General features: G+C 51.8%; 1 protein-coding gene across 9 annotated transcripts in view; it reads right to left on the bottom strand.

The window, feature by feature from the left end:
- Nucleotides 1-15,307, bottom strand: part of DNMT1 (DNA methyltransferase 1) — a 40,951-nt gene that overhangs the window by 15,137 nt on the left and 10,507 nt on the right. For all 9 annotated transcript variants that reach the window (XM_023645449.2, XM_023645450.2, XM_070273119.1 and 6 more), the window contains 14 exons: nucleotides 14,885-14,960; nucleotides 12,258-12,292; nucleotides 11,798-11,882; nucleotides 10,024-10,058; nucleotides 8,974-9,061; nucleotides 7,247-7,281; nucleotides 6,670-6,751; nucleotides 5,039-5,073; nucleotides 4,675-4,720; nucleotides 4,503-4,583; nucleotides 4,320-4,429; nucleotides 1,660-1,778; nucleotides 1,011-1,103; nucleotides 152-303 (listed from right to left, as the gene is read on the bottom strand). In XM_023645449.2, coding sequence (XP_023501217.2) covers nucleotides 152-303; nucleotides 1,011-1,103; nucleotides 1,660-1,778; nucleotides 4,320-4,429; nucleotides 4,503-4,583; nucleotides 4,675-4,720; nucleotides 5,039-5,073; nucleotides 6,670-6,751; nucleotides 7,247-7,281; nucleotides 8,974-9,061; nucleotides 10,024-10,058; nucleotides 11,798-11,882; nucleotides 12,258-12,292; nucleotides 14,885-14,960 — 1,072 coding nt within the window. The remainder of the gene's footprint in view (nucleotides 1-151; nucleotides 304-1,010; nucleotides 1,104-1,659; nucleotides 1,779-4,319; nucleotides 4,430-4,502; nucleotides 4,584-4,674; nucleotides 4,721-5,038; nucleotides 5,074-6,669; nucleotides 6,752-7,246; nucleotides 7,282-8,973; nucleotides 9,062-10,023; nucleotides 10,059-11,797; nucleotides 11,883-12,257; nucleotides 12,293-14,884; nucleotides 14,961-15,307) is intronic.

Below are 15,307 nucleotides of genomic sequence, written 5' to 3'. Positions count from 1 at the left end.
ACACGAGAAGTTTCTCTGAGGCCGAAGCAAAACTGTTCTGATGGAACTGAAGAACGGTTTCTGCCGATTCTAGACTCGAGTTTTCTAGAAACGTCTACGTTGCCTGTAAGTAGGTGTGACTCCCAGATTACGAAGACCCTAGACGTCTCACCTCGATCTTATTGATCAGGTCCTCATAGGTGGAGTCAGGGTTGCTCTGCAGGAACTCGACGACTATCTTACTTATGTAGATCTTTTCCTGCATCACGCTGAACATTGGGGCGTACTCGGGGTTGGGGTCCATCAGGATGTATTCGGCAAACGCTGCAGTGAACAGCAGACATTTTTTTTTTTTTTTTGAGGAAGATTAGCCCTGAGCTAACTACTGCCAATCCTCCTCTTTTTGCTGAGGAAGACTGGCCCTGAGCTAACATCCGTGCCCATCTTCCTCTACTTTATACGTGGGATGCCTGCCACAGCATGGCTTGCGAAGCAGTGGCATGTCCGCACCCGGGATCCAACTGGTGAACCCCGGGCCACCAAAGCGGAACATACACACTTAACTGCTGCACCACCGGGCCAGCCCCCAGAAGACATTTTAAAAAGCAGTTTGAACCTGAGGGCAGCCACAGTGGCCAAAGGGCAGGGATGAGTCCATGAAGCTTACGGAACAGTCGAAAAGTCATTCTATACCCAGTGTCAAAAAGATACAAAGTGCCATCAGAGTGAGCTTATCCACAAGTGGCCTGAGCCAGCTAGAGGACAGACCGGCCGAGTGGCTTTCTTTTCACTCGTCTCTGGTTTCTGGAACTTGGCCTGCATTTGAGCTGCAAGAATATGACCTGCTCATCTCTGCGGAGGGTCAGTTCTGGGGCCAGCTGTAACTAACACAAGAGGCCATCCCAGTCGAACCCAAGAGCATTCCCACATGGTCACGAGACTTGCCACCAAAGCCCAACCAGGCCCCAGGGAAGACAGGAGCGAAGGCCCCTTTCATATCCGAGAACAGTCCACGCTGGCCACATACTTACAGGTGCTGAAGCCAATGAGAGCCTTTTCACCTCCATCGAAGCCAGTGATCCACCACTCATTGATGGGGCCGAGATCTTTGCCATTAACACCCCCTGAGAGAAGGAAAAGAGTTTCCTGAAAGGAAATGGACTAAGAGCTATGACTCACATCAAAAACCCAAGAGGGCCAAGTGGCACTCTAAGTGCCACCATGAGCTGACATTTCTTTCTCTCTCTTTTTTTTTTTTTTGGTGAGGAAGACTGGCCCTGAGCTAACATGTGTTGCCAATCTTTCTCTTTTTGTTTGAGGAAGATTGTCCCTGAGCTAACGCCTGTGCCAATCTTCCTCCATTTTATGTGAGATGCTGCCACAACGTGGCTTGACAAGCGGTGCTAGGTCCATACCCGGGCTCTGAACCTGTGAACCCCAGGCCGCTAAAGTGGAGCATGTGAGCTTAACCACTGTGCCACAGGGCCGACCCTAAGCTGAGACTTCTCATCAGCCAAGCCAGCAGTCCTAGTCAGAGCCAGAGTGACTCTGCTTACAGATGCTCACAGCAGCGTCAAGCGCTAACCTTAAGGGGCAGTAGTTGCTGCTGAATATTGCTCTTGAGGTGAGTTTTGCTTTTAGAGTATCTGTCCCAAACATAACCTGGAATGTTCCACTTACCTTCGAGAGATGGGTCATCATCATATATTGGTTTTGCTGAACCAGAAAAGAAGAGTTCCACATTCTTCTCGATGAGGCCAGTGTCGATGGGGCACAGGTGACCACGTTTACAGTACACGCTGGACGGGCGACAGAGAGTGTGTTTACCAGCTGACCAGCAAAGGTCCAAGTAGAGTCAAGCTCAGACACGAGGCGACAGGGCTACGAGCAACACCTGGACGCATTATCTGCCTGGCTGCCAGAATGCTGGCTCAGCACAGCGTTCTCACGCAGACAGATTCTACCCGGTTCTCCGCCCTGGGCATCGAGAGTACAAGTGTCTGCAAAGGCAACACCGGGAGATCAGCGAGACTCAGAGGGACGGCGGGAGCTGACGAGGGAGCAGCTCGCTGCATTCCCCCTCGGCATGTTGGTGACAGAGCAACATTGGTGTCCCAGACACATTCTACTCACGGAGGTGTGCACCCATCACCTCTGTCCAGCTCCAAGACGTGTTCATCGCCCAAAACGAGACCTCAGACCCATGAGGCAGTCACTCCCTATTCCCAGCCACCCCTGGCAACCGCCGATCTGCCGTTTCCATGGATTTACCTCTTTACAATATTCGTCTGTTTAATTTCATATTACGCGAGTTTCACCTCAATAAATAAGTTAAATGAAACGAAGCATATTCTCTAACAGCATAAAAGGCCAAGTACATAAGGGACGTGGGAAGGAGGGACTTCTGCCTCCCTCTGGGGGTTAAGTCTCAAGTTTAAGGGCATCCACGGTCCCACTGCCCAGAGACGCTCCTTGACATTTCGGAGGATGGTCCTCATTACGCGGGACACAGAACTTAAGAAGAACACGAATCGAGGGTTCTGCTTATGGACCTGCTCATGCTGGCCTCAAGGACCACCCTCCCACACCAGAGGGGCCATGCGGTCTCTCAGGGTCCCCAGGCAGGCCACAGGGGATCTGTGCAGGTCTCCTGACACCCCCACCCTTGGAAGCCAGGAATCCTTATCTTGCAGCTTCAGGAGATTTTTTAAAAATGAAAACATGACTGCCTCGCGTTGCGCTCCTTACTACATGCCAGGTGTGGCAGACATGGGTCACAGCCCTGCCCTCAGGACTTGAAGTCGTGTGGGAACGACGGACACGTATGAAGGGAGGGCAGCATACAGCAGCCCCCCAGAAGCAGAGGCTCCCGTGCCCAGCCCGATGGGCTGCCCTCGGGCTCTCAGGAGAGGTGATATCAGGGAGAAGCTCTAGGTCCCGGGAAGCAGTGGGAGCTGCGGGTTCACAGGATGGACTTGTTTCCAGCCGCCACTTTAGCCCAAGTACCAGAGGTAAACAGTCTCTAGACAACCTGGGGGGTCCGGCTCCAATGGCCTGACACTAAAAGGCACATCATTTCTGGGAAGTGTGTCCTTACTGCCACCTTCCTGCCCTACAGGAACGAGTCCACAGCAGACCCTGTCCTCGGGGAGGAAGCCCAGAGCCCCCCGCCCTGACATTCCTGACTACAGCAGCCCAGCGCCGGCTCCCAGTCCTCTGGCCCCGAGAACACCCCAGGGAGGCAGGAGGGTGTGACCGTCAGCAACGTCACCATGGCCCGGTTCACTTGCGCCACCAGGGGACAGAGGTTAGGGCCAGGTTCTGGGGATCGCTGGTAGCTGGATAGCATCCCAGTACGGATCAGGGTCCTGATGGTGACAAGTGGGAGATGCCACCTGCCCTAACCACAGTGGTGAACGCTGCAGAGCAAACACACTGAGGGCATAAGAGCCCCCAGCCTGCCCAGCAGCGACCTCACCTGAGCTACCACCCGCCCTGCCAGCCGCTTCTCCAGGGAGAGGAGGAGCACGTGCCAAGGCCCAGAGCCAAGCCGTTTCCCCCAGTGAAACACAGCGAAGCCTGAGAGCACGCACAGCCCCAGCGGGACCGAGGGAGGGGGGCCGAAGGGCACGGGGACAGTGCTCCCTCCAGGGCTCGCCTGGTCCAGACGCCAGACCTCACTCACAGAAGGCTCTAGAGTCACTGCCACAGCCCGCACAGCCCTGGAGGATCCAGCCCCCGCCCGGCCCCTGCTCCCTGTCCACGCCCCCTACACTCGCCCCCTGCTCTCTCTACACCAGCCACAGCAGCCTCATCAGCTGGTCTTCCACAGCCACACCCACCCACCTCTGAGCCTCCGGACTTGCTGTTCCCTCCACCTGGGATGTCTTTCCCTAGCGACACCCTCGGCTTGTTCTCTTAGGCCACCGAGGTCTTTCCTCAGCTTAGCTCCCTCCATTCTCAGCACAACCACTTCCTCCCGCCCACTCTGCTCACGGTGCTTTTACATTTGTCAAGGCTGCTCCTCCCTGACAGGCATAACTTTTTCTGCCTCCACGAAAGCAGGGACGTAGGGCAGCACCCAGCACACAGCTGGCCCTCAGGTGAATGACGCACCGCCAGGATGTGGCCTGACTGTCGTGTTAGCACGTACGGGTTTAACAAGAAACATACAAATCCCGGCAAAGCTCTCCTCCATCTCAACCCGCTGTGGCTTTTAGTGGAGTGGCGGCAGCTGAAGAAATGCTGCCGGTTTGGGGCAAACGATGTCCACTAGGACGTCAGGAAGGGGTGGCCTTGGGCAGGGCCCTGTTCCCATCAGGCAACAGCGCGGCAGTTACCTGAAGCATGTCAGCTTGTGCTGGGGGAGCGCCTCGTAACTCTCAAAGCCGGACTCGTTGGCGTCGAAGATGGACAGCCTCTCGTTCGTCAGCAGCTGGATCTCATCCACCTGAGAGACAGCGGGCGTCAAGCGGAGGCACGGGGGACAGGAAGGACAAGGCTGAGGAGGGGGCGGACCGTACCGCGTCAGGGGCGTGCTGCTCGTATTTCAGTTCCGCGTCGTCCAGGTACTGGCCGCACTGAACGCACCTCGGAGGGTGGATCTGCGGGGCACGAACACACCGGCACTCAGAGGGCCGGCCCCCGCAGGCCCGCAAGCGCCGCACGCCGTGTGACCCCCAGACACGCGTTTACCTTGGAGGACAGCACTGTTTTGGTTCGAGCCATTTTTTTCTCCATTCTGGAAACAAAGCACAAGGTTTTTTAATCATTTCAGAACATACCAGAACCTACCATCAGTTACACCTAATCTACCTGACACAGGTGAGCACGGGCTGCCACGTAAGGGGCAAGGGGCCAAGTGCCCAGAGTCTCTTTGCCACGTGGAGGGGACCTGCCTCACATGGCAGAATTGGGGCATCGTGGCCCTGTGCTCACAGACCCGACCAGATTCAGAGCTAAGGCTGCTCCAGCAACTCACTAACAGCGCCTCTTCTTTCTAGAACAATCATTTTAACATTACGATCCACTTTGCAGAAAGACAAAAACAGGTTCTTACGGTTCTTTGGATGTAGTTTTGCGTCTCTTCTCCTCCTAAATGGAGAAAACAAAAGAGGAGTGAAAAGTGAAAAAGTATCTTACATCTGGATAATGCTTCAGAGTTCAGAATTTTGTATCTGTGGTTATCACAAAACCTAGTCAGAGGGAGGGAGGAAGGCAGACGAAGAACCCGTGAGATCTGAGCCATCACCAGCATCTAAAGTCTTACAATCAAAACTCAGAGGGGCCAAGCCCGGGGCCTAGTGAGTAGTTAAGTTCAGTGCGCTCCGCTTTAGCCGCCCAGGTTCAGTTCCCAGGCATGGACCTACACCACTCATTGGCAGCCATGCTGTGGCGGCAACCCACATACAAAATAGAGGATGATTGGCACAGAAGGTGGCTCAGGGCAAATCTTCCTCAGGGAAAAAAAAAAATTCTGATAACCAAAGACTTCCTTAAAAGACTCCTGAGGGGCCGGCCCTGTGGCCAAGTGGTTAAGTTCGCGCACGACTGTGGGAGTTTGTTATGGCAGCCCACAGAGAATAACATAAGGGGAAATATCTCTTGTTCTGGAGTAAATGAAGGAATGACAGAACAGGACTATGATCACTTTGCAACTCCTAGAGAAATAATGGATAATGACCGCTATAACAACATCAGGTGAAAAGCTGAGGGGGCTTTATAAGAGATGGGTCAGGCCAGAGCTCCTGAGCCCAAGCACCAAGCTTGACACCATATAGAGACAGCTGTGCCTGCTGGCGGGTGCAACGCGAGGCCCACGGCACAGCTCAAAGGACTCTAGAAAACAGAAGCCCCACAGCTGGTCAAGCCTCGGGCCCTAACTGCCAGTCTGCAGGAGACTGCGCTGGAAGGTGTAAAACACGACAGGGGTGTAAACGGCAAAACACAGAATCTGGAAACTGCACAGATGAGCCGGTTCCTTCCACAAGCTGCAAGGGGAGAAAAGCAAAACTATAGATGAGACACTGAGGACAAACACCAGCCGAACTCATAGGCCTCATGTGGGCGTGGATTCAAACAAATAAACTGAACAAAAACAGACAATGGGGACAAGTAGGGAAATATGAACACAGACTAGATCTTGACACACTAGCTGTGTTATGATGATGGTCTTATGATATTTAAAAAGAAAGCCCTGGGGCCAGCCCGGTGGTGCAGTGGTTACGTTCACACATTCCGCTTCTCGACAGCCTGGGGTTTGCCTGTTTGGATCCCAGGTGCAGACATGGCACTGCTTGGCAAGCCATGCTGTGGTAGGCATCCCACATATAAAGTGGAGGAAGATGGGCACGGATGTTAGCTCAGGGCCAGGCTTCCTCAGCAAAAAGAGGAGGATTGGCAGTAGTTAGCTCAGGGCTAATCTTCCTCAAAAAAAAAAAAAAAAAGTCCTTTCCTTTTACAGGTAACCCTACAAGTATTCCAGTAATATGTCTGGGATTTGCTTAACATCATCCAGGGTGAGGGAGGCTGAGGAGAATGGGGGGCTCGACAGACACAGGCTTGGCCACAAGTAGATAGGTGAAGGCTGACGACGAGACCGTAAGTGTCTGCACCCTGTTCTGCCTACTTTTGAGTGGTTTGAATGTTTCCGTGATAGTTAAAAAAATCGCTTTGCAAACAAGGGCTTACCTTTTCATCCTCATCTTTCTCATCAGAAACCTGTGGTTTTACTCTCTCGGGTTCTTTTTCTTCAGGCCTCCGTTTGGCAGCTCTGTGGGGTACACAAATGTATGCCAAATATCAGCTCGGAAAAAACGAGCTATGCTGCCAACTCAAACGAGAAATGAACGCCTCCCTACAGAAAAGCAAAATGTTCGGAACAGACCTGGGGAACAGATCCTTTCTTCCCACCCCAAGAAGAAAGCCCCCTTGTCCCGGTGGCTCTAAAGGCACGCTGCTGACTCGCAATCCCAAAACGAGGCCTTCACATGCCCCACGTGACCTCAGACGTGGGGCCTGAGGGGCTGGGAGCTAAGGGACACAGGGGACCGTGCAGTGACAGGAGTGTGGCCAAGGTGGCCGAGGGTAAGGGTAAGATGGGGCCCAGTTGGAGTTCTAATCCATCCCTGCCCGAACTGACCCAGCCTTCCAATGGCACCAGCCACTCCCTGTACACCTGTGTCGTCACAGGTTTCTAGAACAGTCATTTCGGCAATTAAAATCACCCAAAGCATAGCACAAAAGCACAGGCGTTTTAACCACTTACAGATCTTTGGGCTGACTTCTGTGCCTCTTTTCATCCTGGGACGGGGAAGTGCGGGTGGAGAAATAAAGGGGGAGAGATTAGTTTCTGAGAAAGCGCAGGACCCAACAGCAAGGTCTCAGGTAACGATCGCGGCTGTGGAAGCGGAGAACAGAAATCTGGGCAGATCTACAGGGCAGGGACGAGGCTTCAAATTTTTAACTCGGCTCCCTACCGCTACAAACAAGAGGTGACAAACTGCTTCTGTAGAGGGCCAGAAAACATTTTTGGATTTGCAAGCCACGTGGTCTGTGTCACAGCTAAAGTCGGCATTGTCGCACAAAAGCAGCCAGAGACAACACGGAAATGAAGAGGCATGGCTGTGTTCCAATAAAACTTTATTTACAAAAGCAGGCGGAGGGCCAGATTTGGCCTGTGGGCCGTAGTCTGCCAATCCCTGTGCCAGGATAGCCCAGCTTAAAAGGGAATATTCCAGCCATTTCGCTTATGTCAGCCAAAATGCCTATCGGGTCAGGCGTGAAGATGTCAGACAGGCATTGGGGTAGCAAGGAGGGGGCCTCAAACTTAAGACTCTAGGATGAGAAAGGAGAAAACAGAAGCAGGAATTTCCAACTCAATCACCAACACTTGTTATAGATGGACGATCTAGAACCTTCTGAGCCTGTGTGTAAAAAATACCTTCCTGATAAACTTGTTTAGCTCATCTTCATAAGCAACAAATCTATGAATGGATTTATTAAAACAGGAGAGCTAATGATATTAGAAAAGGTCCAAAGTTTGATCCTTCCATCCCTTTCTACCGTGACACAAAAGTGCTGGCTGTGTGACCCCAAACTCCCGCGGGTTTCTGCGTGAGGAGAGTGGGTGGTCTGAGACCACCACTGAGCTCTCTCTAGACCTGAAGGATCCAGGCAAGTGCTGACAGTAAGGGAACCAGCATCTGGACAGAAGAGGCGAAAGACAGTAAGACATCAGAGAAGGCTAGAGGCGACCCCAAAGGGTCACCTGCCATAGGCGTCCATTCTCTTCCTATCACCAACCAGGTTGGAAGTGAGGTGAGAACGCTCAGGACCCAGCAAGTCTGTGGCCCTGGTTCCCGTCTCAAGACCTCAGGCAGGAAGCCACTGAGAGCATCCTGGGATGACCCTGTCCCGCCTTCCTAGTCAGACAGGGACCAATCTGCTTAAAGAGCCCGACACTCTTGTGCTGCAGCCCCCAGCAGACGAGTCCCCTCCCCCAGGGCTCAGGACAGCCTGCAGATAACCTTGTCGTCCTGTACTTTCGCAGAGGACTGTCCACGGCCCAGTGTTTAACGCTATGGGTTTAAACGTGTTCACTTTGCTCAAGTGGGGAGGCCGGCGGGGGCAGGGGTGCGAGACTAGAACTTGGGAGACTGACGAAGCTGACACACAGGGCTGGGCTGACACACGCCAGGCCTCAGGGGAGAAGGTTCAAGAGAAGCTGGTTCCACGCACATCTTAGTCAAGGCCCCCACAGGCCTGCTCCGCCGTTACGGATAAAGACGCTGAACGCTCACCGTGTGACAGGCACTGACATGCAGTGACAACCACCAACCACCACCCCCGCCCCAGCGGGATTAGGTAACTTGCCCAGAGTCACCCCATGGGGACGGGAGGCCAGACTGGAACCCAGAGCCCCGCCCCGCCCCGCTTCTCCCAACCAAATGGGGACACGAGAACAGAGTCAAGGAACAAAGATTCAGTCTTTACTCTCTCTTCTCCGCCTTCATCCACCTCGGCCTGCGCCCCCGGCCTGGCTTCTCTGTCCGGCTCCTCCTTAGGCTTCTGTTTAGGGGTCCTGTCGCACAAAACAAGGCACACACCCCAGTCAGCTCAGGGAGCCCGCACCATCTCAAGCGGCCTCAGGGAGGCCTTCCAGTCACCTCCCCAGAGTCAGAGCATGGAGTGCATGTCCTGTCTGAAGCACAGGTCTTCACTGGGGAAACCCAAAGGCATTTACTGCTCCAGAAACGCCATCAACGCTTCCTACGAACGTTGATGAGATGCCGGTGGTTTAAAACAAAAAACAGACAACGGGACTCCGCTGAATCTCTGTAACCTGCTGGGAACCCTGCCTGCGGTGGAGGCTGGCGAGGGCCTGGCCCTGTGTGGGCTCGGGAGCGCTGGTCTGATGTGGGGTCAGCATCAGCGACCGTGGACAGCCGCACGCACGTACAGGGCCAGGGCCCTGGCACCCAGGACGGGTGTTCGCCCACCCGCCTCAGGCCCAGTCAACATTTGCTTCAGCCAGTTGATGTCAGAGTTGAGAAAGTGCCTTTCACTTCTGTGCTCACGCTCTGCCACTGCCATGAGAGCATGCCCAGGCGGGCCGAGTCACGGGGCAGAATCGGGTCAGCCCTGTGGTCCCCCACAAGCCTGGGCAAGATCAGCTGATAGCCACCGAGCTGCAGACTCGTGAGCTTGATAAATGCTGGCTGTCTTGAGCCACTAAGCTTTGGGGCTGTTTGTTAGACAGCATTTTCACAGCTATGGGTAACAAAGCTGCTCATTCAATACCCTTTAGCCACTGCCTGACAAACCGGTTGCTGGATGACCACCACCGAGGAAGAGCCTGGGGTCAAGGCTGACCTCTGAGCCTTCACTGTGGCGGTCTGCCCTTCCACAAACGGAATTCACTCACACACTCCACGTACAATTAGTGTACCTAATGGTCTGGGCAGTCCATTATTCTCACCAGAACACTTATTTTAGCAATTAGGTTTCACAATATAAAGAATAAGGCATGTTAACTATACTTACGGTTCTTTGGTTTGACTTCTGACTCTCTTTTCTTCCTAAGTGAGGGAAAAAAGACGGTTAATTTTTCCCCATTTGGTCCTGATCTTTCTACTAAAGTGTTCTACGAAATGAAATATCTAAACTGATCCTGCAATCTAGTCGGTGGGAGTGGAAACTGTCTACCTTCAAGACAGCACATTTTTTGTGCATGGGGTAAACAGGCAGGAAATTAAGCTCTTAGAGGACGGATCCAGCAGTTTAAGTATTTTCTCTATAAATCTCTCTATTACCTGTCATGGTAAGTGGTGACAACCTCATAGATAATAACTTTCTATCAGAAGTCGGAATCTACAGGGGCCGGCCCCGTGGTGTGGTGGTTGGGTCGAGCGTGCTCTACTTCGGAGGCCCGGGTTCAGACCCTGGGTGTGGACCTATACCACTTGTCAGACCATGCTGTGGTGGTGCCCCACGTACAAAACAGAGGAAGACTGGCACAGATGTTGGCTTGGGGTTGATCTTCCTCAAGCAAAAAAAAGAGGAAGATTGGCAACAGATGTTACTGAGAGCAAATCTTCCTCACCAAAAAAAAAAAAAAAAAAAAAAAGTAGGAATCTATAATAAAAGGAATGAAGTAGGATAACTCAATCTGAACAAGAGCTCCATCTCAAACACGAACAATGCCTCATGTTGAGCCTGAGCTTAAAAAGCTACACACACCTCCCCAGAGGACCGCTCCAAGCGAATTCCACCTCAGATTCAACACGTTTTGTAAAGAGGCCACAAAGGTCAGTGATGACAAGAAAAGAAATGCACTGCAGACCTTCCCACCATGAGAAGAGATCCTGGGAGCCTGACCGCAGGCACGGGATCACCATCTTGCCCAAAGCTCGTTCTCTGGAGGGTGGCTGAGCTGGCCCCACCAGAACTGCCCGTTAAAAGCACACCTGTCCTGCCGGGAACGGCTGTCTAATTTGAACTAGTATCAGGGCAGGGAAGGTGTCAATTAAAGACTCGAGTTAAGTACCAAATGGTGCAGGAATTATCACACATCTTAGCTGACCCCCATTCAGGCAGAACAACGGGCCCTCGGCCCTTAACAGGCTCCCAGGGACGGCACGCGTCGTCCACTCGAGTTTGTAAGAAACTTCTAATCAACGTCTCACCACGAAAGAAAACCCAAACGGGACCTGATACTGCTCCTCCACCTGCGACGGCCCAGGGCTGGCCCTTTGTGCCAGGGGGCAGTGCTGTCTAATGGCGAAGCCTCCGGGAGTGGACCCCGTTCCGTCTCGCACTCCATCTCCAAAGGGACTGGGGGTACATTCGTACTGCACAGAAATTTCTGACTTTACAAAGGAGCTGGAGGTCTGGGACAGAACTGGTCTGGTCTCAAAGCTAAGAAGGCAGCTTTATATCCCACTGATACTCCAGCATTTCAGCACCTCATGCGTTTGAAAATGAGATGTTCACAGAAACCTCATGAGCAAGAGGCAGGCAGGCAGGGCACGGACTGAAGCTCTGTGACTGGCTGATGAAGGAGCAAAGGTCCCCTGACCCCCAGGCCCGCCACGGATGGACTTTCCATCGCCACGGCCCTGTGACCCACCTTCCACGTGGAGGACCACCAGATAAATGAGTTTGAAAAGTGTTTTAGCCAAAGTCAAGGTCATTTTGATCATGAGGGAAAGTCATTCTGTTCCTGCACGCTCCCCACCCCGACCCCCTTCCTAGAACTAATCAGGGGCTCTAGGAGACTAAGGGAGAGGTGACCAAGTCGGGGGTGAGCAGGCCTTACTCTGTCCTCTCTTTCTTCCTCCTCTTCCGTGTGTGTTCCCGGTCTTACTCTGTCCGGTTCTTCTGCTGGGAGCGGTCTAGCAACTCTGTCAAGCGAAAGAACACACACCCAGGGTGACTCTCACACACTCCTTCCTGCAAACTCTTCAGAAGGTCCTCCCTCCCACCCCAGAAAGCAACCTCCACCTCAGGAGCCCTGAAAGGCACATCCTTAACACTTAATACAACCTTAGATCGGGCTCTGATAACAACCGCCAGGTGCCCTCAACACATTCTTTGCAAGAATTTCCCCTGAACCAAAACGCTAATAATCTGACCTTAGACTCAGCATCCTTAAGCTAGCTATGGTCGCCATGGCAACTCACTCTGAAGTTCTCCCTTTTAAAAACTTTCAGAAAAATCATTTCAGTAATCAAGATTCCACACTGCACAGAACAGAAAGGTGTATGAATTATTCTTACGGTTCTCTGGATGTAACTCGACGTCTCTTTTCCTCCTGTGTGGAGACAAGGGAGGAAGAGAAAGACAAGAATGTTCATTTCGAAAGAAGATCAAAACCAAAGCATGAGACAAAGCATTAAATAAACATATGTGATCTGGTTGAAAACGGGGGTGGGGTCTGGGTGTGGAGGAGAAGACCCGGGCAACGGTCAGTGTGGCACTGATGTCCCTCCACCCTCAAAATGAAGGGGGTCCAGGTGGTGACCCAGTGGGTGTCGACATCCAAAACTGTCTAGTGATATGACACGAAAGAATCAAAGGTCTTCCACCCCATGGCAGGAATTCCGTAATATGAGAAAAAGCCAGTCATTAGGGATCCACATCAGGAAGTGACGACAACAAGCTAAATGGGGCACCAGCTCTTCTCGGATGAACGCCCACGTTCACTAGTTCCCTAAGGTCACGCCGCCTGCCCACTCCAGGAGGCCCGCATCCATACATTTAAAAGGGATAAAGCTAGGGTGGTGCGGAGGCACATATGTGTCTCGTCTGACATGGAGGTTACAAGAAGCCACCGCCTACACATGCCTATCTACATGCACACGTGGAAACTGGCAAAACCTGAATAAAGTCTGTGGACCGTGCCAACGGCAGTTTCCTGATTTTGTTACTGTGTCGCAGCTTTGTGAGATGTCACCCCCGGGGAGGTGGGTAAGGTACGCACTATATTATATGGAATATACATACAGAAAGATCTGAATGTGTGCGGATATACAGCAATTCTGCGTCCAGCCTGCCTTGGGACCTGAGCTTCATCAGCTCTTCTCTGGGCCTCCTGCAGATTTCAGACTTGCCAGCCTCATAAGCGCATGAGGCAGTTACTTAAAATTAACCTCATCTATACAGACATCTATTGGTTCCATTTCCCTGGAGAAGCCTGGCCGATATAGATTTATACTGAAACTACACTAATACACACACACATATGTAATCGGAAACAACACAGAAGGAACTGGTACATGCTTGCCTCTAGAAAGGCAAAGTGGAGGTTTGGGGGAAGAGGGAGGGAGAGCCTTTTGCCCTATTTGAAAGTTTTACCAAATGCATGTAATACCTGTTTTTAAAACACAGTAAATTCTCACAGGTTTAAACGGACTGGAGTCGGATTCTCCATATTACCACTGATTCGACCGACACCATCTGCCCACACTGGGCTGGCGCCCTGAGTCTTGCTCTAGCCTCTTGGAATCAAGTGTTTTTACAAGTGTTCATCCCTGAAGCCCCCGAGGGCCCCCACAAGCTGCCAGTGACAGGGCTTCCTGCTGGGGACACAGGGCTCAGTGCTTCTCTTTAGAAGCCAGCTGAAAGGCTGTGTAAGGCCTCCAAAAGGTTTGCGTGCAAGGACAGCTAGAAAACTGGTGCATTTCTTTTCTCCTTATTTATTATTTGTGTCTCTGTTCTGCTTTTTTGCTGAGTGGTTACCATGAGGTTCGTATGCAAAATCTTGTGGATAAGACAGTCCCATTTACGAAGGTCTCTCATTTCCTTAGACTAAACCGATTCAGTTCCCTTTCTCTTCCCCTCCTAAGTTGTTTCTGTCACATCTTGTTCCATCTTGTGTTGTGAGTTTGCAGTTAAAATGACAAGATTATCTTTGTTTTTGGTGTTTTCCTTCCCATATCTCTAATGCTATGCTCCAGTAATTGCTCACCTGCTCAGGGGTACAGCAGCAATTTTCTGATTCTGTCTACCTATTTATCTCCTTACTCCATGCTTTGTAACCCCCTTTTTTTTCTCCCCTCAGGTATGAGGCCTTCTTGAGGATTTCTTGCAAGGGCGGGGGGGGGGTCTCATGGCTACGAACTCCCTTAGCTTATGTTTGTCTGGGAGAGTTTTTATTTCTCCATCATATCTGAAGGATATTTTCACTCGATAGAGTATCCTTGGCTGAAAGTTTTTGTCCTTCAAAGATTTGAATATGTCATTCCACTCTCTCCTAGCCTATAAGGTTCCTGCAGAGAAATCCACTGAAAGCCTGATGGGGGTTCCTCTGTAGGTTATTTTCTTCTGCCTTGCTGCCCCGAGTATTCTTTCTTTGTCATTCACTTTTGTCAGTGTCACTACTACATGCCTTGCAGTAGGTCTTTTTACATTGACACATTTAGGAGATCTGGTTAAAACTGGTGCGTTTGTAAAAACCGGAGTAGTTGATATTCTAAGGGCTGCTTGTTTTTACCTGCAATGCTTTTTCCTAGAGGCAAGGGATGTGGCCATGTGACTTGGACAACCTGTGCCTCAATTTCCCACTTGAGTGGGTAGTCTGACTAAACCTAACTACAGCTATCTGAATAAAGACATCAACAGTCATGTCCAGTTTCCAAGAATAAAGTGATATGAGAATTAGTGTGTCCTCCAACAGGACGTCAAGCCGATTCAGTGATCCTGGCAGCCCAGTGACCCGAGAGGCAGGGACCTGCCGGCCCTCGGGTCTAAGCGTGATGTAGCTCGTCCTGCCCTGGGTCCAGGATACGTTCTAACTCCGTCTCATCCCTTCAAGTCCCTTTAGACAGGCCAAGTGTGAAGCCGCGACTATCAGCGGGCTTACCAAAGTGAGGGAAGCGAAGCAACCTGAGAACGCCAGCCCTACCTGGTCTTTCTCCTCATCCACAGAATTGTCCGCTTTCGCCCTCTCCAGCTCTTCCTCGGGTTTCCGTTTGGCAGGGCTGTGACACATGGTAAAGCCAACCGTTAGCTCGGCCAGTCCCCAAACCCCCAGCGGACGCGAAAGGACTCACACTCGTCCCTGCCAAAAGCACCCTCTCGAGGACAGACGCAGGGCTGGACGCCCTCTTCCCATGGAGGACAAGCCCTCATTGCCAGGATGGGGAAAGAGCCTTCCAGCTCAGTTTCTTTGAGTGACAGGTTTAGAATATCACCCTTTTACGAACCCTAAGAAATTGGACCTAGATGTTGAGCGACAGTTGCTGGTATCACTAAGAGACATCACATGCCTCTGATGGAAGGTTACAGAACCATCTATGAATAACTCTCAAAAAAAAAAAAGCTCATC

Source organism: Equus caballus, chromosome 7 (genome assembly GCF_041296265.1).
Source record: "Equus caballus isolate H_3958 breed thoroughbred chromosome 7, TB-T2T, whole genome shotgun sequence".
Classification (NCBI taxonomy): domain Eukaryota; kingdom Metazoa; phylum Chordata; class Mammalia; order Perissodactyla; family Equidae; genus Equus; species Equus caballus.
Note: the sequence above shows the minus strand (reverse complement) of the source record. Positions and strands in the feature narration are given on the sequence as shown.